The 25,573-nt window shown below is 51.3% G+C and overlaps 2 protein-coding genes across 6 annotated transcripts in view; one reads left to right on the forward strand and one right to left on the reverse strand.

Moving 5' to 3' along the window:
• Window positions 1–19,673, forward strand: LOC109455745 (signal transducer and activator of transcription 5A). Its single transcript, XM_074319593.2, has 19 exons — window positions 1–138; window positions 927–1,064; window positions 1,403–1,559; window positions 2,711–2,800; window positions 5,373–5,547; window positions 9,974–10,104; window positions 10,348–10,499; window positions 10,978–11,133; window positions 11,529–11,708; window positions 13,091–13,178; window positions 13,278–13,400; window positions 13,787–13,879; window positions 14,360–14,566; window positions 15,161–15,255; window positions 15,350–15,480; window positions 15,915–16,070; window positions 16,783–16,834; window positions 17,155–17,259; window positions 18,254–19,673. The coding sequence occupies exons 2-19, from the start codon at window positions 937–939 to the stop codon at window positions 18,414–18,416; spliced, it is 2,382 nt and encodes a 793-aa protein (XP_074175694.1). The 5' UTR covers window positions 1–138; window positions 927–936; the 3' UTR covers window positions 18,417–19,673.
• A 1,316-nt stretch (window positions 19,674–20,989) lies between these two features.
• STAT3 (signal transducer and activator of transcription 3) overlaps window positions 20,990–25,573 on the reverse strand; it is a 53,408-nt gene continuing 48,824 nt past the window's right edge. For 3 of the 5 annotated variants that reach the window (XM_019747710.3, XM_019747712.3, XM_019747711.3), the window contains exons 22-24: window positions 24,124–24,166; window positions 23,728–23,840; window positions 20,990–23,080 (exon numbers count right to left, since the gene is read on the reverse strand). In XM_019747710.3, coding sequence (XP_019603269.1) covers window positions 23,025–23,080; window positions 23,728–23,840; window positions 24,124–24,166 — 212 coding nt within the window. In that variant the 3' untranslated portion in view covers window positions 20,990–23,024. The remainder of the gene's footprint in view (window positions 23,081–23,727; window positions 23,841–24,123; window positions 24,167–25,573) is intronic. The other 2 variants (XM_019747714.3, XM_019747713.3) reach the window with 1 other exon arrangement.

Below are 25,573 nucleotides of genomic sequence, written 5' to 3' on the forward strand. Positions count from 1 at the left end.
TGACCTTTGAGGAGGAAATCGCTGCTCTCTGCTCCTTCCTGTAGTAACAGCCGTCGCCGCCGCCGCCAGGAGCCCGGGCCGGGAGCTAGAGCCACGGCGCAGAGCCTGCCCCGCAGCCGGACAGCTCCGCGCCACCAGGTGGGTGGCCGGGCAGCGCGTCCAGGGCGGCGCGCTCGGAGCAGGAGAACACGACTCCTGCTCCGGCCCCACGACCCGGGACCAGGAGCTCGACGGCCGGGCGGGGTGCAGGGAACGCTCCCCGCGAGGGAGTTAGTTTCGGTGGAGCACGGACGAGGGACAAGGGACACGGATGGAGAGAGGGCGCCGCGGGTGGGCGCCGTCTTCGCCCGCAGTGGGCAGGGGGCGCTGTCGGGCTGGACAGTGGGAGACCATGGGGCACAGCTGCCCGGGCGCCACCGACGAGAGGGAGCGTCTAACTCCCCAGCCTTCTCTCTTTAACAACCCTAGCCACGTGCCCGCAGGCACCCAGCCCGTCCAGTGGGAGCCGTCAGTGGCAGAACTTCGGGCTGGAATATCCCCTCTTCGCAGAAATTGGGACTCGCATTTAGAGGCAGGGTAGGGGGATTCTTGCAGCCCTCTCCAGAGGGCCGTGGGCCTCTGCCGTCAAGTTTCTCTTTCAGTTTCTAGCTGTCCCCCCTCTGGGGAAGCCCCGGTGGGGCGAGGGGAGAGGAAGAGGAGGAGGGCACCTGACTTTCGAGAGCCCCTCCCCAAGCCTCAGCGGGTTCCTTGTTGGAGGGCTGGGCGGCCTTCCCCTCCTCACCATCTTTCTTCCCGCACAGGAAAGCGTGTCTGTGAGAGGGGAGGGGCCTGGCCTGACTGCGGTCCAGGGATGGGTGGGCATGGCAGGGCCAGGGCAGGCCCAGCCCGCGCCCTGAGGCACCTCCTCAGTTCTCTGCTCGCCCTAGGTGAACGGACATGGCGGGCTGGATCCAAGCCCAGCAGCTGCAGGGAGATGCGCTGCGCCAGATGCAGGTGCTGTACGGGCAGCACTTCCCCATCGAGGTCCGGCACTACTTAGCTCAGTGGATCGAGAGCCAGCCGTGGTAGGTGCCCGCGCCCTCACCTTCCTCCGCGGGTCCTTGCCATCCAGGTCCCTCGGCCTTTAGGTCTCCTCTTTGTGGTTTGGTGTGATTTGGTCCTATCTGTCCCTCGCTGTGAAGAAGGGACGGTGTTCCTGGGAAAGAGGAACAGGGAAATGGGAGCCTGGGAGGGGAGATGGGATGTTTCTAGACTCTGATGCCTGTGGAGCTGCTAGGAAGAAGTCTTGTGCGCTCTGGAGCGCCTTTAGTCATGAGCCTGCGATTTCCATGTCCCTCTTGGTGCCTGACTTCCTTGCCAAGGAGGCATCACAGTAGGCTTCTCTCCCCTGCCCTGCCCCAAGGGATGCCATTGACCCGGAAAATCCCCAGGACCAAGCCCAGGCCACCCAGCTCCTGGAGGGCCTGGTGCAGGAGCTGCAGAAGAAGGCGGAGCACCAAGTGGGGGAAGATGGCTTCTTACTGAAGATCAAGCTGGGGCACTATGCCACGCAGCTCCAGGTGGGTGTGAACTCCGGGTCAGCTGCAGGGAAGTAGTGTTGCCTTCTCTTTCTAGCATCAGAACCCCTGGGTTTTTTCCTGGCTTGGCCACTGACTCACCATATGACCCTGAACTTATCGGCAACTTTTCTGTGCTTCAATTTCCCCCACCCCCTCTTTCTAAGTCAGACCTGTGAGATTTCTTTAGCATATTACAAAGCAAAGAGTGGGCTGTGTTTGTCTCCAAGAGAAGGAGGATGGGTGAAATGGCATTCTGGACAGGTCAAGCAGAAGGGATGGAGGTGGATTGAGTTAAGATTCAAGATTCCTTTATTGGAGAAAGGAAGATTGACTCTAGAAATGAGGCAATGAGGCAACCAGGCATCCCTCCTGGGGCTCTTTTGGTGGGAGAGTTGCTAAACTGTGGTGGGAGAAGAGCAGAGTTGACCTGGAGGCAAGAGCTGGATAAAAGAGCTTTGACTTAGGGTTTAGATGTAGGATGCAGCTTTTCCTTCACATGGGAGACAGGGGGAAAGAGTGTAGGGGAGAGAAGAAGATTTTGCGGAAGCAGGAAAGGGGTGTGGGTGGTCATCACAGTCAAGCATTAACTGGAGTTCACTTGTATTTCTTAGAGAGTCCGTCTTAAATACAAGCATCAGAGTGCCAGGGAAATGAAAAGTCCATTCCAGAAAAGGGAGGAAACAGGAGAAATCTATGGGGAAGAGGGAAGCTGAATAAGAACCCAGGACAGGAGTATGTTGGAAAGTACCTTGACCTTGGCATTAAATACCCCGAGTCTTGATTCATCTGCTCACTCACTTGTTTGCCTCTGGATAAGTACTTAACTTCTCTGAGCATCAGTTTTCTCATCTGTGAAATGGACCTAATCATTTCTGCTTACGTTGTAGGGCTTCTATGATGTGGAAGTCAAAGGAGATGGTAGACTGGAAGTACTTTGTCAACTGTGGGTTTCTAATGCACTGTAAACCAAATGAAGATCTGAGAGGGGAAATCAAGTCAAGGAGAGAGAGAGGTGTCTGGTGACAGTTCCTCAAACTTCCCAGGGGAAACTGAGGCAGGGGCTGGAGGCCAGAAAGGAGTGAGCATGGCACTGTGACCACTATGGTGGGTGCGGAGGGTGGCCATTGGTAGTTTCTCTTGGATTCTTTCAGAACACGTATGACCGTTGCCCCATGGAGCTGGTCCGCTGCATCCGGCACATTCTGTATAATGAACAGAGGCTGGTCCAAGAAGCCAATAATGTGAGTGTCCCATGGGTATGGGGAGAGGAGTTGGGAAGTCCTTCTGCATGTCTTTCTCTCCAGACACAACTGTATTTTATAAATACTGGCATGAGAGAGCACCAAAGAAATAAGAGACATGAGCAAGTGTGAGGGGCCATATTATGTGCAGGTATAGAGTGACCCCTCCTCACCACCCTGGCTGCAGTCCAGTCAGTCCCTGGCTCTGCCACTCACTAGCTGTATGACTTGAGTAAATTACTTCGCCTCCCTGAGCCTCCGTTTCTTCAATTATAAGTGGGGATAGTGTGATAGGACCTACCTTGCCGGGTCATTGTGAGCATTAAAGGAGATACTGTGTGGGCCAGGGATAGACAAAAAGACCAGTGAAACAGAAGAGGAAGCCCTAAACACACACACACACACACACCCACACACACACACGAAACTCAATCTCTGTCAGAGATGGCCTTACAAACCACCAGGGAAAACATTTGTCATTCAATAAGTGGGGCTGGGCCAAAATAAGAAATATTCCCTGGTGGGGTCTGTGAGGAGAAACGGAGCCAAAGTCTGTGTCAGAAGAACTAACACAGGCAAGCTCAGAGAAGAGAGGCCCAGGGAGACAGAACAGGAACTAATTCCCCTAGTTTTGAAATCTTAAAGGCATTAAACATCTGCTTGGACATTGGTACAAATGTTACATTATCTGCAGTAAAGCAAAATGACATCATACAGGTAAAGACCACAGAATAGTGCCTAGGGCACAGGTCATATTCACTTGTTGTTGTGGACACTGATTTCAGGAATTTGGCAGTTTAGTCAGTAAACATTTATTGAGGTCCTGTGGTGTGTCTGACCCTGGGCTAGGACTGGAGAAACAGAGGCCTGGCCCCACCTGAAAAGAATTCAGGCAATGATAGATTTGCTAGGGATGAGCTGAGTGCTAAGGGGGCATATGTGGGGCAAGTACCCAGCTCAGCTTGGGGCAGGCTGGCAGGGGGGTGTCCTGAGGGAAGGGAGATCTGAGCTATAGTGGGGAAAGAAGGAGGGTGGAGTTTTTAGTGAAAAAGTAACAATAGTATATGGGAGGGCATGAACCATCTCATTACATTTGAAGACTTGCAGGCAGTGCAGCTGGGGAGAAGGGAGCCAAGTGGGGAGCCCTGATAGGTAAAGCCAGAGAAGAGGCAGAAACCAGGTCACAGAGTGTCTTCCGGGACAACCCTTGTGTCCCTTTACTTGTTGCAATCACAGAGCTATCTGTAAATGTACAAAGGAATTTGGTTCCAATTAAGAAAGACATGTCTATGGCACAGGTGTTGTCATGGTTGGGGGGCAGGGCAATCATTCCTTCTCCCAGACATCGACGTGTTCTTGGACAGCTCTGATGTTCAGGCCTTGGGGATTTTGTGGTACACAAGACAGACGAGGTCCTAGCACTTAGTGGGCTCACATCCTCGTGCAGGGCAGGCACAAGAGAAAAAAGTGAACGCAAGGACTAGACACTATCAGGTAAGGGTGGTGCTATTTCAAATTGGCCCTTTAGAGAAGGCCACCCTGAAAAGGTGCCAGTTGAAGTGCCAGCCTCAGGAAGATTTGGTGCCAGAATGTTCCAGAGTGATGGAACAAGTGCAAAGGCCCTGAGGCAGGAACATGCTGTGTGTTCAAGGAACAGAAAGTAGCTGGTGTGTTTGGACAGCAGTGGAACTGGGTGTGGAGGTAAGCAGAGGCTATCAGCTAGGGCAGTGGAGGCTGTGGGAAGGAGTTTGGATTTTATTCTGAGAACAGTTCATTAGAAAAGCCCTGAAGACTTGTGTGTTCACCCAGCCTTGTTCCCCACTCTGTCCCCTGCACCTATCGTGTTTCCTCGAAAATTAGACCTAGCCGGACCATCAACTCTAATGTCTTTTGAAGCAAAAATTAATATAAGACCCAGTATTATATTATATTATGTTATGTTATGTTATGTTATGTTATGTTATGTTATATTATATTATATTATATTATATTATATTATATTATATTATATTATATTATACTATATTATATTATGACCCAGTCTTATATTAAAATAAGACAGGGTCTTATATTAATTTTTACTCCTAAAGATGCGTTTGATTAATATGAGACCCGATCTTATTTTAATCCCGGTCCAGATAGGTCTTATTTTGGGGGAAACACGGTCGCACAGTCCGTGGCATTGAGTCAGTGAAAGAATGTGGCATGAGGGGTCATCATCATTAGTGGGAAAACTCGGGTAACTCCTAGGATGTGATGAGTTTTAGTCTCTCTGAAGGGAATTAGGTGGACCCTGTTTGGGATACTCTGGTGGAGGCCAGAACTGCAGGAGAAGTGTCTGCTGTGCTTTATGAAGGTGCATAGTCTGCCAGGTCACCTGTTTCTCCTCCTTTCCCTCTACACGAATCCTCACAAATGACATTTGTAATTCCTCTGACTCAGAATGTAGCTTTTGTGGTTTCAACCCAGTTATAGGTGCTACTTTGGCTTTTCCTTGGGATTAAAGCCTGAGGTTTTCTCCCATCCTCACTGCCCAGCTCACTGCTGCCTGCACTCTCCCATCTGTCTCCAGGGTACCTCTCCTGCTGGGATCCTTGTTGATGCCATGTCCCAGAAGCACCTTCAGATCAACCAGACATTTGAGGAGCTGCGACTGGTCACGCAGGACACGGAGAGTGAACTGAAGAAGCTTCAGCAGACCCAGGAGTACTTCATCATCCAGTATCAGGAGAGCCTGAGGATCCAGGGTGAGGCCACTACAGCATGGGCACTGTGTGTTGTGAGAATAGGAGTGGGGACCACTTTGTGTGCCCTTGCAGGTTGGGGCTAGGTTGGTGTCTATCTCCCCAGAACCGTCCCAAAGCCTGGGAGGAGTAATGGCTCCCAGTGACAGAGCCCCTGCTGTGCACCAGGTTCTGGGCTAAGCCCTTCGCACGTATTATTCAATTCAACCTTTACAACAGCTCTAGGAAGCAGGTAGTTGTATTATCCCTTTTGCAGATGGTAAAACTGAGGTTTGAAGAGAACAAGAAGCTTGGCCTGGGTTGCTGTAAGTTGCAGAACTGGATCTCAACTAGAGATGTGTCGTGAAATCCCTATACTTTATTAACCAATATTCTCTCCCTAATTGTAGATATTCAGTGAATATCTCAATGAATGAATGAATGAATGAATGAATGAATGAATATGGACAAAGTGTTCCCCAGTCAAAGGGGGGACTTATATTGGAAGTCCCCTGGTTGACCCAGGCTAGAGAGAGGTGAAATTCCAGGAATGCCTCTTCTTGAGTCTCCCTGATAGGAAATGGAGCTGGAGGGAGGAGGTGACAGTGGAAAATTCTCCTGTCTCCTGGGTCTATAGTTTGCCAATGGCTGCCATGATAAGGATGCAGGGAAAGAAAAATTAACTCAGAGGAAGGAATTAGCCCCAAGTACAATTTGAGGAGTCTTGAAACATGGCCCATCTTCCTCCCATTCCAAACTGACCTCAGAGCGACACCACCCCATCCTAGTGAGAACAGGAAGTGTCAAGCTGCCTTTCTTTTCCTTTGCTCTTCTTTTTCTGGCTTCTTTAAGTAGAATCTTAGTCATTAATTTTAGACCTTTCTTATTTTCATTATATATGTATAATATATATATATATATATATATATATATATATATATATATATATCTTTCAGAGCTGTAAATTTCCCACTAAACATTGTTTTAGCTGCATCTCATGATTTTGGATATGCTGTATATTCATTATCATTCAGTTTCAAGTATTTTCTAACTTCTCTTCTGATTCTTTTACGCATACACTTAGAAGCATATTGTTTAATTTCCAAATATTTGTTTTTTCCTAGATGTCATATCCTTATTGATTTCATTTTCATTTCATTATTGAATTCCATTGTTGTCAGAGAACATACTCTGTATGATCTCAATTTTTAAAAATTTATTGAGACTTGTGTTATGACTCAGCATGTGCTCAATCTTGGTGAATGTATCTGGTGAACTTGAAAAGAAGGTATTTTCTACAGTGTTTTATTCAAAAGCAGTAATAATCAATTCAATAATGTTAATAAATATAACACAATATTTATTTTTAAATAAATATTTCAATATATTGTTAATATATTTAAATATAGGTTATAAATATTTATATATTATATATAATATTATGTATATAACTGTACATTTATATATTATATATTATATAATATTATATAAGATATATAATATTTAAGAGTATACATAGTTAAATCTATTAATAAATACATATTCATTATGTTAACATAATAAAGTTTCACCAAAAAAAGACATAAACAAAAAACCAACAACATCTGTATCTTCCAAAACAAAATTTAGTGAGTAGAGTGGCATTGCTTTACATTTTTACAAATCTCTTTAATGTTAGGCTTAATAGGAGATAGCTAGATCTGGTTCAATCTGTTATAATATCACATATCTTGTAGCCTCTAGAAAATTTCACTGTATAGTTATAAGAGATTAAAAGAGAAAATGGCAGATAAAGTCTTATAACTTTTGAAAAAAGTTTTAGCATTGTGGACTCCCTGTAAGGGTCTTGGGAATGCTCCAGGAATCCCTGGTCCACATTTAGAGAATCACTGATCTATGTCTTTATTTATTTTTTTGACTAATTGTTCTGTCAGATGCTGAAAGAGAAGTATCAAAATCTCCGATTATATTGTGAAATGGTGTATTTCTCCAATTTTTTCTGTAAATATTTCCTTTATGTATTTTGAAGATTTGTTATTAGATTCATAAACATTTATGAGTATTTTGTCTTTCTGAGTGATTGACACTTTAATAATTATGAAATATCTTCCTTGATCTCTGGTAATACTCTTTGTCTTGAAGTCTACTTTATCAGATATTAATAAAATTACTCCAGCCTTCTCATTCTATATTGGCACAGCATACTGTTTCCATGCTTTTTTAAATTTAAAATGTAGACAGTACATAGTTGTCTTGCTTTGGTATTTATTCTGAGAACCTCTGCTTTTACTTAAGGTGTTTAGTCCATTAATATGTAATGTAATATCTAATACAATCCAGTTGAGGTCTATAGTATTTATTTTTGGTTTTGTCCTGTTTCAGTTTTTACTTCTCTGTTTCTTTTTTGTATTATTAATTTGTCTTTAGAATTCAGTTTTAACTTACCTACTTAAACTTTCCTCCTAACCCTGTACTGTCAGTGTTTTCTGTACCCTGAAGCCAGCACATTCTCTGAATCATGATAGGCATTGAGTAAATGTTGATGAGATGATTCTAGCATGTCTTCCTCCCGTCTGATTCCATCCCAGACTGACCCCAAAGAAGATGGCCCGATTCCTAGATTAGGAAACCGGAGATTCAGGCTGTCAGTTCTACCCAAGACTTTGAACTGGTTGACCATATTGATGGTCCTATTCTTGGGTTTTCTGTTTCCTATTTATGGGTTTGGGTTTGGATTCTGGTTTGGGTTTGTACCCATCATGCAATGTCAGTTCAGTCTCATTTATCCAGTTTACCCATCAGAAACACAGACTATTGATCTGTTTGTGCAAAGAAAGGCTCAGCTCCCTCCAGTGGAGCAGACAATTGCCTCACGTCTCTTGGCGTCCTTCCCAGAAGCTTCTGCAGTGCCGGGAGAGACCTAAGTGGGTCACTTGCACAGGGAGGCTGGGCCCAGGTGTTGGGGTCGCCACCACCTTCCTGTGGGTGGCAGGATTCCTGAGGTGGCCGCACACACTACTCGGCTGTGTTTCCCTACTGGAAAGTGCTCTTCCTGCTCAGTGCCCTGCAGAGAGATTGGAGCCATATTTCTGAAGTCTGTTCTGTTCTGGGCTCTTCCTGGCTGTCAAGAGTTGCTTTGGTCTGTCCCAGTTTGTGTGTCCATGGGGCAGGGCCTAGGTCAGTGTGACATGGTCTTCAGAGGCCTGCCAGGAACTTGGCCAAGACGTGCTGATTCACGTCAACTTGACTCAGCCCCAGTAAGGACACGGGTGTTCACAAAGGCCACTGGCAGGGGGTGGTCAGCCCAGTACTTAGCAGAGGGGGGCCCTTGGAGGGGAGGCAGGGGTTTGCAAGCGGGGAGGGTGGACAGGTACCTATAATGATGGAAATGTTTGATTTCTTAAGCTGGATGATGGCTACGCAGGTATTCTTTCTACCTTCCCTGTGTCTTAAGTGCTTCATAACCGATTTTTTGAAAACGGGTAATGAGGACTCGCTGACTCCCTATTCCCGCCATTGATGAGATTCCTATCAGCCAGTGTGGAGAGAAACTGCCTCCCTCCACCCTTGCTTTTCTGAGAGAATCTTGATGCTTTTGTGTTCCCAATGGGCCCTGGTCTCTCTCTCTCTCTCTCTCTCTCTCTCTCTCTCTCTCTCTCTCTCTCTCTCTCTCTCTCTCTCTCCTCCCTCTCCCTCTCCCTTTCCTTCTCCCTCTCCCTCCCTCTCTCCTTTCCCTGTTGGTTGACTGAGCTCACAGTGACCCAACCTGTACAAACATGTTAGGCACCTTCCAGCACCTAGAGAAACTCCTTCTTCCCCGAGGAGAGGCTGCTGTGCTCCAGGAAGTGGCGCAAAGCCATGGAGCAGGGCCTTCCCTCATGAGGCTTTGCCATGTGAGGTGGGGGCTGAGAGCTGCTGGTCTCCATCAACCTTTAATCCTGTCCTGTAACCCATTAACCAATAAGAACTAACTCTCGCCCAGAACTTACACGTGCCGGCCAGAGTCTTGAGCATTTTCTGTATCATTACTTTTTAATCCTCACAGCAACCCACTGAGGCAGGGAACAGAATTCTCCCATTTTACACATGGGGAAACTGAGACACAGGAGAGTGAAGAGATTTGTCCGAGATCACGCAGCTACTAAACCGCCAGGGCATACTTCAAACCAGGCCGTGTGGGCCAGGGTGGGAGGGGAGGCCACAGGGCGGGATCCTCCTCAGCTGTACCCCCAAGCTTCCATCTCCCCACTCCCTGAGGGGAGCTCAGAGTCGGGAGGCCAGGAAGTGGAGCCCGCTCATCTCTGGCACTGTTGGCTGTTAGAGCCCGACTTGTCATTGGTCAGACCTGTCCCTTGAGGGCCTTGCCTGTAGAACAGGTGAGTGGGATTTCTCTGGGTTTCCTGCTGGAAGCTGGGAGATCATGGTCGTGTTGTCCTATCCCCTCCTCTAGCTCAGTTTGCCCAGCTGGCCCAGCTGAACCCCCAGGAGCGTCTGAGCCGGGAGACGGCCCTCCAGCAGAAGCAGGTGTCCCTGGAGGCCTGGCTGCAGCGCGAGGCCCAGACACTGCAGCAGTACCGCGTGGTGAGTGGGTCTGCGTCCCTCTCCTCCCAGCCATGGGGGCCAGATCCCGAGCTGAGCTGTCAGGGTGCCCGAGACAGGGACAGCCAGGAAGGGAGCAGGCCCCAGGAGAGCAGGAGGCCAGGTCCCCCTTTCCTGTGGGGGCCTGTGAGGCAGAGCAGGTCAGGGGAGGGGAGGCCCTGTCTCCTGAGCGAGGCCCTGCACAGTTGTCCTGAGCCCAGAAGGCCCTGCCCCCCCTCCCTTCAGGAGCTGGCCGAGAAGCACCAGAAGACCCTGCAGCTGCTGCGGAAGCAGCAGACCATCATCCTGGATGACGAACTGATCCAGTGGAAGCGGAGGCAGCAGCTGGTCGGGAACGGAGGGCCCCCCGAGGGCAGCCTGGACGTGCTGCAGTCCTGGTAATGGGTGTGGGGGAGGCGGGCAGGGGGCGGGCGGAAGGGGTTGGCAGGGGCTCAGGGTGGTGCTACCAGCTGCTGCTTCTGCTCCTGTGTTTCATATGCAGCCGCTTCACTTTGTCCTGTGACAGGTCTTATTTCGCCAGTGGTTCTGGTTCCTGATGTAGACGTTGGTGCCCCCCAATCATGTCTCCTCCCCCGGGAAGGGAGGCACAGTGTTGGGGTGTGGGGCAGAGCAGGGTGTGCAGAGTGATGCTCGCGTCTGAGTCAGGGTCGTCCCTCTTGTGTGTTTCTCTGTGTTTCTGGACGGCGGGGCAGCTCCACTGTGCTCTGCGCACAGGAGAGGTGGCTAAGGTGTAAAGCCTTCCTGGCGAGGGCTTCCTGGGTGAGGGGCTTCCCCAGACTGGGAGCCTCCCACCTCTGGTGTTGAGGATGAGGTGAAGCCATTGTCCTTCCCATTGGCCTTGGGGCTCATGTGCAGGTGTGAGAAGCTGGCCGAGATCATCTGGCAGAACCGGCAGCAGATCCGCAGAGCTGAGCACCTCTGCCAGCAGCTGCCCATCCGCGGCCCAGAGGAGGGGATGCTGGCTGAGGTCAACGCCACCATCACAGACATCATCTCAGCCCTGGTGACCAGGTGATTGCTGCCTCTTGGCCACACCCAGCCCCCATGTGGTTGTCATGGGGAGGCAGGGGCTGCTTTTGCTTGAATCCTTGCCTCTCTCTGCCTCACTTCCTCCCCTCAAGCCCTCTGTCCCCAGTTGCTATGGCTGCTCGGTGTTGACCTTGCCCAGTTTCTCTTGTGGAGACCGCGTGGGCTGCCCTTGTCCTCTGCAGCCCGTGCCATCTGTCGAGTTCATTTCATTGTCCTCCCCTCCTGCCGTCCACCTGACCCTCAGTGGTCTCCTTGGGAACAGGGTCCCTGCCAGGTGCTCTTCCTTTGCACCTGAGCCCCAGGGGAGGCAGCCTCCCCACACGGAGGGACCAGCGTCCTGTCCCTGAGGCAGCATCCGGTCACTTGTGTCCCCGCAGCACATTCATCATTGAGAAGCAGCCCCCTCAGGTCCTGAAGACCCAGACCAAGTTTGCGGCCACCGTGCGCCTGCTGGTGGGCGGGAAGCTGAACGTGCACATGAACCCCCCTCAGGTGAAGGCCACCATCATCAGTGAGCAGCAGGCCAAGTCTCTGCTGAAGAACGAGAACACCCGCAAGTACGCGTGCCCACCCTCATGTCTGCCCCTGCCCAAGCTCAATCTGGGTGCCGACCTCTGTCCTACACCTGGGATCCTGGTGATAGGACAGCACGTCGTCCCTCCCTGCACCCTTTTGTCCTGGCATTGCACATGTGTTCCAGTGTCTCTCCAGTTGACTCTCTCTGTCCTGGTATACACCTTGCTTCTCCTGCTGAAAGGCTTTCCGTAGTCCCTGCCATGCCTAGCACATAGTAGGTCAACAAGGATTGCCCTACTGGGGTGTTCCAGGACCTGTGCTAAGCATGGGACACAGTGTGACCCAAACAGAACTTGGCTGTGTCCTCACCCAACCGCTTGACCAGCAGAGCAGGCAGCAGACATGAGAAGTGATGCCTGGTGTGTGACAAGGGAGATGCGCAGGGCACTGTGGAAGTGGGTCACGGTGGGGGTGGAGCAGCACGACACGCAGTTTCAGGCTGCAGGGTGAATAGGAGGTAGCTGGTGAAAAGGCAGAGAGACAAGACATTGGGGCATAGCGAATATGTGCCTTGTCTTGAAGGAGGTACATGTGTGCCCAGAGCACCCAGGGGTGGGGTGCAAGGGTCAGGGCAGGCCATCCATAAAGGGTGCAGTGAATGAATGAAGGAGTGAATGAGTGAAGTGGGAGACTTGGTCATGTGTATGAAGGCCTACATGTGATCTGGGGATAGGATAATGAAGAAGACAGAGAGATTGTCACTGTCTCAGAGCTTACATGTTCGCTGGGGAGGGAAACAATCTTATACGCTTGAATATAAGGCAGTGTCAAAAAGTGATGGACCCTCCCTAGAAGGAAAATCAAAACAGTGATATCACAGCACCTGGTTAGATGTGGCAACACCACTTGAGTGGTCAAGGAAGGCCTTGCTGAGAAGGGATTTGAGTTGAGACCTGAATGAGAAGGTCAGGAGTGTTGGGGCAACAGGTGGAATGAGTGCAAAGACCCTGAGGCTGGTACCAAGCTTGCATGTTCAGCATACAGGCAAGGCAGTGTGACTTGCTTGTTCTGAGGGCAGAGGAACCCAGCAAGGCCAGGGAGGCGGGCAGGGCTTGATCACGGGCATCCTTGGGGGCCGTGGTCATGAGTTTTATTTTAAGTGCATTCGAAAGCTGCTGGAGGCCACCAAAGGCCCTCACATCAACCTCGGATGCCCAAGGAATTTTTAACCTTAGAGACCCAGAGCCTGCCCTTGAAGACTTTACTTGGGTACTCTCAGGTTGATGAGAAAGTAAGGCCGGAGACACACCGAGGAACGCTCTGAGGGGATGGGTCAGAGGCTGCGGGCAGGGCTTTCTGGAGTGAAGACCCCGGCCCAAGGCTCAGATAGGCCTGTGCTCCTGGCCTGCACTCTCCTTCACAGCGAGTGCAGTGGAGAGATCTTGAACAACTGCTGTGTGATGGAGTACCACCAAGCCACCGGAACCCTCAGCGCCCATTTCAGGAACATGGTGAGCACGGGGCCTGGGCCTTGGAGGGAAGGTCTACCTAGAGCTAAGTCCTGGCTACCAGCTCCTGTCTCCCCCTCCCCCGCTGACTTTGCCTCACAGTCACTAAAGAGGATCAAGCGTGCTGATCGGCGAGGTGCAGAGTCTGTGACGGAGGAGAAGTTCACGGTCCTGTTTGAGTCTCAGTTCAGTGTAGGCAGCAACGAGCTTGTGTTTCAGGTGAAGGTGAGGCTCCACTCTCCCATCCCCCACAGGTTACCCAAACCTGTGCAGGGCCTGCCTGAGGCCCCCCAGCTGGTTTGGCAAAGCCAGAGAGCTCTGAATGCTCTCTCACACGGTGTCTGACCAGTTACTCTGTGATGCTATCAGAAAACCTACTTTCACTCTGCTGGTGCCTGTTTGTGAGGTTATAATCTGGCAGTAGCCCACAGAATTTGGGCAATGGGCCAAGAAGATCTATGTTGTGTTTTTCTGTTTGTTTTTGCTTTGGTTTTGTTAGGAGGGGCTTGTGGTTGGGACTGTGGGTAAGGAGTGAGGGTTGGTTGTCTTGCCTAAGCGGAGGGCAAATGGTGGTCGTACGCCCTCAATTTTCATTCTTCTGACTCCCCCAGACCCTGTCCCTCCCCGTGGTTGTTATTGTTCACGGCAGCCAGGACCACAATGCTACTGCCACCGTGCTGTGGGACAATGCCTTTGCTGAGCCGGTGAGTCCCCAGGGGACCCCTACCTCCTGGCCCTGGGAGGCTCCCAGGGTCAGCCCCACCGCCTTGGGCCCCTGCTCAGTGGTGCTCCCCACCCCAGGACCAGACCAGAGCCAGATGTGGTGAGGAGGGCAGCTGGCATAAGCGCCCTCGCCTCGGCCTGTCTTTGGGCTCTGTCTAGGCTGCAGTTTGGGGACTGCAGCCTCTCAGGTCTGTGAGCTTGGTCTTCGGGCTCTGGTCCCTGATCTTCCTTCAGCTTATAGTTTGGATTCCTGACCTGAGTCCTCAGTGCCCGGGTCTGGGTCTCTATCCTGCACACCTCTGCTCCTGCCCCCCTGCTTTTCTTTCCTTCGTGTTTGTCTCCTTTTCTGGATCTTTTGCAGTCCCCTCTGCCTCTAGGTATCTGAGTGTCTGTGTTTGTGTGTAAATATTTCCTACTCCCGCAGACTGCCTTATTATTCCCCTTCCTTCTCCCCCGCTCAGGGCAGGGTGCCATTCGCCGTGCCTGACAAAGTGCTGTGGCCGCAGCTGTGTGAGGCGCTCAACATGAAATTCAAGGCCGAGGTGCAGAGCAACCGGGGCCTGACCAAGGAGAACCTGGTGTTCCTGGCACAGAAGCTGTTCAACAGCAGCAGCAACCACCTGGAGGACTACAACAGCATGTCCGTGTCCTGGTCCCAGTTCAACAGGGTGAGGGCCTGCTGGCAGCTGCCTGCCTGGGACCACCTGTGTCCTGCCACCCCTCCCCCACAGAGACAGGTTATGGCCTGAGGTCAGAGCCCCACCCTCGCCTACAACCAGGAGAGAGGGGGAGGGACCCGTACCCCAAGGAATGCAGGCAGCTGTGAGAGCCAAAGCAGGACCCTGGGAAGGAATCCGGAGCTGAGAATCAGAATCCGTGGGTTCTAGACCTCGTCCTGTTATAACTACTTTGCCTGGCCCCTTCCCTTCTCTGTGCCACGTTTCCCCATCTGTGCAGTGAAGGGATTGGGCAGGAATGACTGGAGGTCTCATCCAGCTTGGACAACTCCTTGCACCTCCTCACCCCACCCATGGGATTGTCTTGGATCCCTGTGTCTAAGAGGCCAGAGGCGAGTTGACTCAATGGTTCCCTAGATAAGGGTTGGAGGCTGTATCAGTTTATGGGCTGCCAGAGTGTGGGACAAGTAGAGTGAGGAATTAGGAGAGTGTCTGAGTAAGGACAAGAGGGCACTGACTGTTTCCTGGGCCACCTGTGACAACAGGGGCACAAGCCCTGATTTGGGGTTTCCTGGGGGTCCTCAGGAGAACTTGCCGGGCTGGAACTACACCTTCTGGCAGTGGTTTGACGGTGTCATGGAGGTGCTGAAGAAGCATCACAAGCCCCATTGGAATGATGGGTGAGGAGCAGTGGGCACGGGGGTTGGGAGGGTATGGGCTCAGGGGACACTGACTGCTGGCCCAGCAGTGACACTGTATGCTCCGTGCACGCAGGGCCATCCTAGGTTTTGTGAATAAGCAACAGGCCCATGACCTGCTCATCAACAAGCCTGATGGGACCTTCTTATTGCGCTTCAGCGACTCAGAAATTGGGGGCATCACCATTGCCTGGAAGTTTGACTCTCGTGAGTACCTGCTTTTGTCTACACTCCAGTCCCAATAGTGCTGTCTCCCATTTCCTTGCTGCCCATCCTCCATCACTCCTGCATCCTTAGAAGGTACCTGCTGGGAATGCTCAGAGTATGGAAGGAGTGTGCTCAGAAACGCATTCCCTTTCTATCACTTTCCATTTTGGAGAACCTAGACGCGCTGGCCCCCTAGACTCCAGAACTGCTGGGTGAGTCCTCCAGCAGTTTCATGCTCTCTCTTCTCTGCCCTGACCCAGCCTTATTGGTATCTACTCGCCTGGTGTGCCCTATGCCAGGGAGCACAACGGGTAGGGTTGCAGTGCAGGCTGATAAAAGCGTGGATGTCTCCACAAGCCTGTCCTAAAACCCCACAACTCTGATCCTCTTGCTGATGGCGGTGAGTGGAGGGACTGAGCTTGTCCTTTTCACAGCTGACCGCAACCTGTGGAACCTGAAGCCATTCACCACGCGGGATTTCTCCATCCGGTCCCTGGCTGACCGGCTGGGGGACCTGAGCTACCTCATCTACGTGTTTCCTGACCGGCCCAAGGATGAGGTCTTCTCCAAGTATTACACTCCTGTGCTTGGTGCGTCCTGCCCCGGTCCTCCCAGGCTTCTGGGCCCAAGAACTCACTCTTGCACTAGGCAGCGGGAACTCCCCAAGAAGTGCCCTGGCGCCATTTCCCCTGTGGGTTTTGGTCCACGGGATGGTGCAAAGCATGTGGAGAGGATTTCAGGGCTCATAACTGGGGAGAGGGAAAGAGAAATCTCTGAGTCTGCTTTCTTCTCTGTAAAGTGAAAAGTTGAGTGGACTCTCACTTCTGTGCCCTTGGAGGAAGAGGCTGCAGTGCTAGGGAAGGAGCCTGGATAATTCAAACCCACAGATAATGTGTTACGCTTGTCTTCGTCCAGTGCTCTCACCACTCCCCGCCCTCAATCCTGCTCCCAGGTTGAGTGTAGGAAGCAAAGTGGACAGGTTTTTCCTCTTTAACCTGTCCCCAATCCATTGGTTGGGTTTGTTCCTTGGTGTTGATTCTGTTTCCTTGGCGGGGGCGGGGGTGGGGAGAGAGAAAGCAAAGGACCAGAGAAGGAAATGGAAGGAGGGATGAGATTGAAGCCAGGGTCTGGGTGGCCCTCAGGCTGGGTCTGTCAGCAGGTGTTCACTGGGGGTCCATGGGCAATCTCATCGCTGCTGAGCTCCCTGCGACGTGCGTAGGGGGCAGACTGCCTGGGGTGGGCTCCTACCCCCTGACGAGTTCCCAGAGACTTTGGTTCTTATCACCATTTCCCCCTGGGCAGCTAAAGGCATGGATGGATACGTGAAGCCACAGATCAAGCAAGTGGTCCCTGAGTAAGTGTCCAAGGGCCAGCTCTAGTGTCCTGCTGCCTCTCTTCCCCTTCCCTGGCTATCTTTCTTCACCCCTTACCACCACCCCCTCCCATTCAAGGGCCCAGCATGTCTTTCCCTTAAAACCTGGCTCAGCCCTGGGGAGGGAACTGGGATTGGTCACCATGGAGCGAGTACCCAGAGCTCCATTCCTGCAGCTGGAGACCCCGGCCCAGGGGGCATTTTATCCTTCTGCACCTAAAAAAGACATGCCCCCCTGAGCCCCTCTCCAAGTCAGCTGCTGCCCTGAGGCCACTGAGGCTCTGCTCTGCTTCCTCCCACAGGTTTGTGACATCTGCAGACTCTGCTGGGGGCAGTGCCACCTACATGGACCAGGCCCCCTCCCCAGTCGTGTGTCCCCAGGCTCCTTATAACATATACCCACAGAAGTAGGTTGTGTTCTCATGGGGCTCCGCGGGGAGGAACTGGGCACTTGGCCTCAGGCTGGATCCTGGCAAAGGTCTCTAGGTCTGAGACCGCCCAGCCTAGGCCAGGCTCTGGCACGTGCCAAAGTGCAGGGAGGGTGAGATCAAGCAGTAAAAAGCACAGAGCATTTGAAGCTACACGTAGCAGGGTCCTTGCTGTGATGCTGACTAGCTGTGTGACCTTAGGAAAATTGTTGAGCCTTGCTGATGCTCAGTTTTCTCATCTGTAAGATGGAGGCAAGCATACCTACCTCATGCGATTGGGGTCAGGACTGAATGAGAGCGTACAAGTTCACACAGGGCAGCTATGGAGGAGGTGGTCATTCGTAGGAGTCGGGTGGGAGCAGGGTATCAATTGCTCCACTCTGGAGTTCCAAGGGTAGAGAAGTTATTCTCTTCTGAGCTATGAGTGGCCTGGGCTGGAGATCTGGGTGCCTGGGAGGCACTAGTGGATGACCACAGGTTTGAGGGGGTCACAAAGACCAGAGTTCCAATCCTGACTCCACCCACCAGCCAGCTGCCCCTGAGTAAGTTTCTGAACATGGCCAAGCCTCATTTCCTGCTCTGTAAAGTGGAGTAAGTGCCTACCTTACATGTGGCTGGAAGAGTTGGAGGTTACAAGGCCCTCAGGCCATGTACGTGTTCAGTGAATGGTGCCTGGGATTTAATGGACTAGCGTTGCAGGTGGGCAGAGCTCACTGGCCCAACCATGTCGCTGAAGACAGGGAGAGGAAAATGAATTCCCTGTGATCATTCAGTGAGGTAGCAAGAAATGAGACTGGGGTGCCTTCCAAAAAGCCAGAGGCTGATTTATTCAACTTGGGAGGTGGGGGGTCCAGCCAGAGCTGGTCCTGTTCCCATGAGACTGGCGTGAGTGGGGAGGAAGCCGGGGGCTGCCCCGGGAGCCTGTGGCTGTGAGGCAGGCCAGCTCCCTCTGACATTCCCCTCTCTCTACCAGTCCTGACCCCGTCCTTGACCAGGATGGAGAATTCGACCTGGATGAGACCATGGACGTAGCCCGGCACGTGGAGGAACTCCTACGCCGCCCCATGGACAGTCTGGACTCCCGTCTGTCCCCACCTGCCGGTCTCTTCACCTCTGCCAGAGGCTCGCTCTCCTGAATGTTTGAATCGCACACTTGTCTTTGGAAACAATGCTCAATGTGAAGGGTTCTTATTAATTGTGATTTTAGTATTGCTGTGCATATTGATGCCTCCGCAGGCGGCACGTGTCCCTGTGCATGTGTGTGTATTTGTATGTGAGGTGTGCCTGCCTTGCCTTTGCAGTCCTGGGTATGTGGCTGGGGCAGCAGCTGCGCCTTTTTCTGCAGATCAAGGCGTTCCAAGATTCCCCTGGGCCTGTCTCTGTTGTGGAAGAGACTGAGCTGCTTCCGTCATGGCAGGTACTCAGTGCAGGCAAACCTATTCCTGCCAGGGCCTTTGCTCAGCAGCTATTTGATTGGAAGTATTCAAGAAAGGGTGTAGGGCAGGTGATGGCTCTCAGCTTCAGCTTTACTCCTGAGTTAGGAGCTTCGCCTCCCAAGTGTGTGTGTGTGTGTGTGTGTGTGTGTGTGTGTGCGCGCGTGCGTGCCTCTGCTCTCATGCACGTGTGGGTCTATTGATTCTTCCCTCAGGAGGGAGGTTGGGGTTCAATTCTGAGACATATTTTATATTTTATCTAATGAATACGGATTCCAAACTTCTTGTGAACCAAGAGCTTATCTAGGCCGTGGCCATGTCCCTAACAGCAGAAATGGGTCATTGGAGTCAGGCCTGTCAAAGCTGCTCTGAGTGTGTCATTTCTTGACCTTTTGGCCTCCAGCCAGGAGCCTGCCCTTGCCTATACTGCTCTCGCTATCTCTTCCCTCCCAATATCCCCTCCCCTCCATCGGGCCCCAGGCTTATTTCCTTGCCTCTCTTGCTTACAGAAAGGCAGGAGAAGGGAAAATGGATCTAGGACACGGTGGGTGAACAGGGAACCCAGGACTTGCAGGGTTGATCCCCTCCTATCCTGGCAAAAACCTGCAATGAGAGAGCAGAAAATCAGCTGCTTGCTGCTTGCCTGTGGAAGCTGGAGTGAGGGGTGAAAGCTGATCTTTGCTTCCACGCTGCTGGGACGGTGAACCTGGAAGAGGCCACATCACAGTTGCACAACTGACTGTGGTGTGAGAAGCCTTGGCTCCCAACCTCACTCACTCCACCCTCTGAGGCCACCTGGCACCCAGCCAGGGGCAGCTGACGGCGGGGAAGCTTGGGAGCCCCAGGTTCAAATCTCTCTGAAGGCAGGTGGGGATGAAAAGAGGGAGTCTTTTGTACTTTGTACATAGGCCATACATTGGTGAAAACAGTGTTTTTGAATAAAATATGTATTTTTTTTTTCATAAAACTGCTGGTGTGGCTCCTGGTTGGGTAACAGGAATTGCTGGAGCTGGAGGCCTTTTGTTCCTTCCCTCCTGCCAGCTGATGCTGTAATGTGTAGCCTGAAGTTACAATTCTGCTCCCTTTTCTATGGTTTTAAGGGTGCTGACACCCGTTCTCCCCCACCCTGAACACTGTCAGTACTTCTCAGAAGACTAAAGAGCTAAGACTCGAGATCTTGGGAAAAGATGGGGCAGGAATTAGTGGAGGGAAGGGGGCATGAGGAATGGGAAGAAATGTAGTCTGGCCTCTTCTTATCAGCTGCCGCTCGATCTTGAAGCTGGCAGGCAGCTCAGGGTCAGAGCCAAGATGACTCAACCCTCCCGGGCCAGGGTCAAAGGAGAGCCCAACAGTCCTTCTTCCCCTGGCCTCTTCCCAGAGACCAGCAGGTGGCACCATCCCACTGCCAGTTTTCAAAAGTTTGTCCTGAGACTAAGGGGAGACGCTGGGTTGAGAGCAGGAATGTCTCCCCATTTGGACCCCCCTACCCCCTGCACCTAGGTGCCGAATCTAGGCGCCCTTGAGGGATGGGGGAGCAAGGCCTGCTGACGAAGTTTCTTCAGAGCTCAAAGCGAGGGAAGAGGGGCTTGCAGCCTGCCCCAGGAGGCGCAGGGGCCCAGAGTTGGGGTGGCGGGGGTGGGTGGGGAGGGAAGCAGCCGCCAGCCGCCTAAGCACACTAATCTCTCTTCCATCTCTGCAGGGGAAGGCGGCTCATATCTTACACCCTGCTCGGCTCTGTGGTACTCGGCACAAGGGGAGGGGGTAGGAGACAGCTGAGTGGGCGCTGATGTCTGTGAATTATCACCACTGACTGCCGGCCTGGAGCAGCAGCCAGTTAGGTGTTTAGTTGGTCCCCACTGAGTGAACTGAAGAGAAGGTGATAATGGAACAACTGTGGAAGGGGAGGCCTTGGGGGTGGGGTGGGAGCACCTCCATCCCAACCCTCTTACGTAGCTTATCTGACCCCAGACAGGAGGCCCTGCTTGCAAAGGCCCCTGGAAGGAGGAAGGCGGAGAGGAGGAAGGGCGAGGGACAAGGGTGGCCTCCACTCTGACACTTTTGTGCCTGAGGAGTATGACCCCCCTTACCTGGAGGCTGGTGGCTATATAATATAGGGGGTGCTTAGTGCCCCAGAAGTGGGCCGGTGTCAACGTGGGAATGAGCGGGGGACACCACCTCCTCTCCAGACAGGCTGGACCTGTGTGTGAGGCCCCCTCAGAACTGAAGCAGGGAAAGGGGAACTTCCACTGGCCAGAGACACAGCTGCCACACTGTCACACGGGTCCTATATCATTTTTATTTTTGGAAGTTTAAGTAGATACAGCAATATACAAAAAAAAAGGAACCCACAATAATATAAATTTTTACACTATGAAGTATACATTGGAATTTGATGCAGCGGCCAGGACAGTAGCTTTCAAACCACTGTAAAAGTAGGTTAAGTGATGGATGGGAACCCCTTGGCTGGGCAGGGGTTGGGCAGGGGCAGACAGTGGGGAGAAAGCAGGCAGGTCCTGGAGGACTTGGTTCTTGAAGGGAGTGGCTGGACCAAGTCTCAGCTCCTCTCTAAAGAACTTTGCTACAATCAGAGTTCAACCCAGATACACATGCTACCTGAAAGCCCCAAACTTTACAATATCCATCTGCTCTGGATCCTTGCCCCGGGTCCCTCGAACTAAACCTTCTCTCAGTTTATGAGTCAAGCTTATCATGAATGAAAGAATGTTGCTGGAAAAGGGAGCACCCTGTACTACCTGTCAACCGTTTCTAGGCAGGAGGACAGGGAACAGGGACGGCCAATGGCAACCCCCTTGTCTTGGAGAGAAGGTCGTCATCCCCTACTTCATTCAGGAACTGGCTTCTTTGGGTGTAACAAACAGCATTGCACAGAAACTCTGATCAACTGAGACAAGGTGGTTTTGGACCACCCACAACAGCCAGGCCTCTGAGCCAGAGGCGGTCCCAACCTCTCATGCTCCTACATGTTCCGAGATGCACAGTCAATTCCACCTGTTCTGCCTCATCTGTGGGGCCCCAAAGGGCAGGAGATAGTCGCCAGTGCTGGGGGGAGGCCGGGTGTATACTCCCTCACTCCCTCATATGAGGGACAGACTGAGTTTATCAGTAAGCCTTTGCCCCTGAGTTAACCAAGTGAAGAAATGATTCCAGGTGCTGTGGGAAGTCACCAAGAAACTGGGATAAGAACCACATTCCCTGAGCTCAGTCAGACCCTTGGCTGGGGCCCCATACTCTGAGTCACGTTCAACCTGTTACTCTCCTCCTCTTATTCCAGGAGGTCCTGAGACCAGGACTCCTAAACCAAACAGGACAAGGGACCTTTGGACACCGACGGAGCCATGCCACAAGGGGGGTCAGGTGGACTGAGGGAAGGAAGGAGAATCATCCCATCCCTTATAAGGCACCCACAGAGCCTCCTGGGCTCTGAAACAGGAGTGCAAGTCCACAGGGGAAGGGAGGACAGGTTGTAAGCGCTCCTCTGCCCAGCCTTACCTACCAACAGGCCAATACATACAAGGGAAAATAAAAACTCTGCTTATAAAAAAAAGTCTAGAATGTTCAGGTTCTCCTTCAACCTTCCTATTTCAAAACCAAAGGCCAACCCACAGTGTCAGACGTCTTTTAAGGGTTGGATCTGAAGCCCATTTCAGGATTTATATAAAGTACCAGCCTGACGAAAGCTGAATGCCTAAAGCACCAAAGAGGCTATTAACTGAGTTTTCTTAAATACAGAAAAGACTATGCTGATACAGTGTTTTTTGCCCTTTAATTCTTTTTCTTTTAAATTTAAAAAGAAACCTAGGGGCTTTGAAAGTCCTGTCTTCTATTTAAACGTTAGCAAGGTTAAAAGTGCAATGCCAGGGGTACGCATATGTAGCTAGAGGCAGCCTGTGGCATTAGCTTACAGAAATAGGCAGAGGGATGCCGCTGGCACAAGAGGCACTTGTCTTACAACCACAGCAAGCTGCTGAGAAAGGAGGGCAGGGGCGAGAAAAGACAAGACACTGCCTTTCCCTCCCTCTCGCCATCCCTTCCACAGCCCCTGATCACAGTCTCAGAGGACACGTTCTTATTTGCATTTAGATAAAAACATATCACCCACATTCATTCATTTCTCTATTTTAAAAAGTGCCCAGATTGCTCATAGATAGATAACAGAAGTAGGAGATTGAAAGAAAATCTGGAACCACAACGTTAGGAGTTCAGACGCTCTGGGGTTTGGCTGCTTAGGGGTGGTCGAACACAGGAGGTGCCTCCGTCATCTCTCTCTGTGCAGCTCCGGTCCTCGGCTCCTCACATGGGGGAGGTAGCACACTCCGAGGTCAGCTCCATGTCAAATGTGAGGGACTCTGGGGGGACAGACAGGGAGCGCCGGTTCAGTCGGCACTTGGGCCGGCAGGGCACATACTCCTCGTGATCGCCACCATCCAGCCTCCTGCCCACACGGCCAGGACAGGGTTGGCTAATCCAGGTTTGCTCGCCTCCCTACCGGGTCTCGTCCTCAGGAAGGACTCCGTCCCCTTCCTACCTTAACTACTTCCCAACTCTCCATGTGTAAAGAAGATCTAGGGCTGCCATGCTGAATGCGGCAGCCTGGAGCCAGCTACAGGCGGCTACTGAACACCTGAAATGTGGCTAGTCCAAATCGAGGTGGGCTGTAGCTGCAAAACACCCAGCGGATTTCAAAGACTCAGTATGAAAAAAACCTCATTCATTTGTTTCACACACATTGAAATGATAGTATTTTGGATTTATTGGGTTAAATAAAATATATGACTAAGATTAACCTCACCTGTTTCTTTTTACTGTTTTTAATGTGGCTACTGGAAAATTTACACTCACACACATGGTGTGTATCCCCTTTCTACTGGAGAGTTCTGCTCTAGAACCTTCTCCTACAATTCATATGCTCCAGCTCTTGGCTCTGTACATGGGACATCGCACAAGGGGGCCTGACTTCCCTCACAGGGACAAAGTCTGCCAACCAAATACTCACCAAACTGCCCTCCTGCTGAGGGTTCAGCACCTTCACCATTATTTCCAAACTGCATCAATGAATCTAAAGTGCGAGGGGACATCGGCAGGTCAATGGTATTGCTGCAGGTCGTTCTGTAGGAAACGGGGAGCCGTGGGAGGGGAAAGGGCCGGGTTGACAAGACACAATGGAGGAAAAAAAAAAAAAGAACAAAACACACACACACAAGCCATCAAACTCTGGTCTCCAACAGAAAAATAAAAGCTCAAGCTTTTTAAACACACAAGGTCACTGAGTATTAAACATTGCCCAGGGCCTTCCAACCCTTCGCAGGAAAACTCTCACCCAGTGTCCCATTCCCAGGGGTAAATGAGGACATTAGAAAGGAAGGCAAGATTGGGAAGGTAAGCCACTTACGGTGTCACACAGATAAACTTGGTCTTCAGGTAAGGGGCAGCACCTGGGAAGAGGAAAGCGGGGGCTTACTGACTGGGACCCCACTCTGGGTACAAAGCAGGAGAAAGCCGGCTGCCTCACCGGGCCTGACTTGAAATCATTCCATCCTTGAGCAGAGACTGTTTTGAACCTCTGTCTCCCTTCAGGGCTGCCCTCCCTCAATGTAAACTATTTGGTGTTCTAGGCGCTTCCGGCTTGGAAGGAAGTTCAATACTTTCCATAAAGTTTTCCTTCACTAGAGACTTTTCAATATACCCTTGTCCACGTGAGCCCAGACGAATGCCAGCATTGTGTTCATTCTTTCCCTGGATTGTGTGATCGTTTAACTGCCTGTATGTGGTCTGAGGATTGTATACTGGCTAGGTCGTATCTCTGAGATAACTTCTCTGCACACAGAAGCGGAGCGTATGCAGTCCAAGTATGGCGTCCTGCTCAGATACCAACGTCACCGAATCTTTCAGAGAATGTGGAGCCGCTAATGGTTGTGGTTCCAAAGGCAAGAGTTACACCTTCTATTCCTAACGGCACTAATCTGCCTCTATTACATTGTTAGGTGAGGGTATCAATAACTTTCCAAGTGGATGACTATATCACACAAAAAGCAGCCTCTCTATAAAGGGAAGAGGTCTGTGATGCAGTACAATTGACTCTGGAAAACAGGAGGCCTGGGCCTCCTTACGTCTTCAATAGCAAAGAGACCTGGGGCAAGGGGCGAGGCACCTGCTCTACAATATAAGGAGGGCAGGGGAGAAGGAGGTGCCCTCTGTCATTTATATTTCTTGTTCTATAGTTAGAAATGTGAGGATTAGAATAAATGATTTTAGGTGCTAAACGCTTACACCAAGAGGTCAAGAAAGCTTGGAGACACTGGCATGAAATTCAGGGGATTCAGGCAAACAAATCATGTAGGACGCATGAGGCAGGGTGAGGTGGGCTGAGAGAAGCACAGTTATAAAGCTTAGTGAGGGCTTATGGAGAAACTGAGGGATCAGAAAGCATGATGACAATCTCAAAAAAGACATTGCCAAGGAGTCTTTAGATTCTGTCATCTAAGTTTATTTTGGGCAAAGAAATAGATTCATTCACTGCAGAATCCAAAGAAGATACTGAGACAGGCTTCTGGTGTCTTAGAAATCCATTTGGCCCTGACCTGAGGGGACCTGCCACCCCAGACAGAAAAGGATTTAATTCCCCAGTGATCAAAGCAGCTGAGAAAAATAGCTTTAGCCTTAGAGGGAACAGTAGAAGCAAAGCCGATTTATGGCTCCATACAAGGTTGTAAATGTACTTTATCCAGTTTGTAAGGTAAAGGATTTGTCATTTCTAAGAGGGGACTCTTTCCCTCAAGCTGTAACAAAATACTGTATGGGCTTCTGGTTGGAGAAGGAAGGAGGAATGAAGAGTCCTGGGC

This window comes from Rhinolophus sinicus, chromosome 12, assembly GCF_057876585.1.
Source record: "Rhinolophus sinicus isolate RSI-liver-muscle chromosome 12, RSI-T2T, whole genome shotgun sequence".
Taxonomy (NCBI): Eukaryota; Metazoa; Chordata; class Mammalia; order Chiroptera; family Rhinolophidae; genus Rhinolophus; species Rhinolophus sinicus.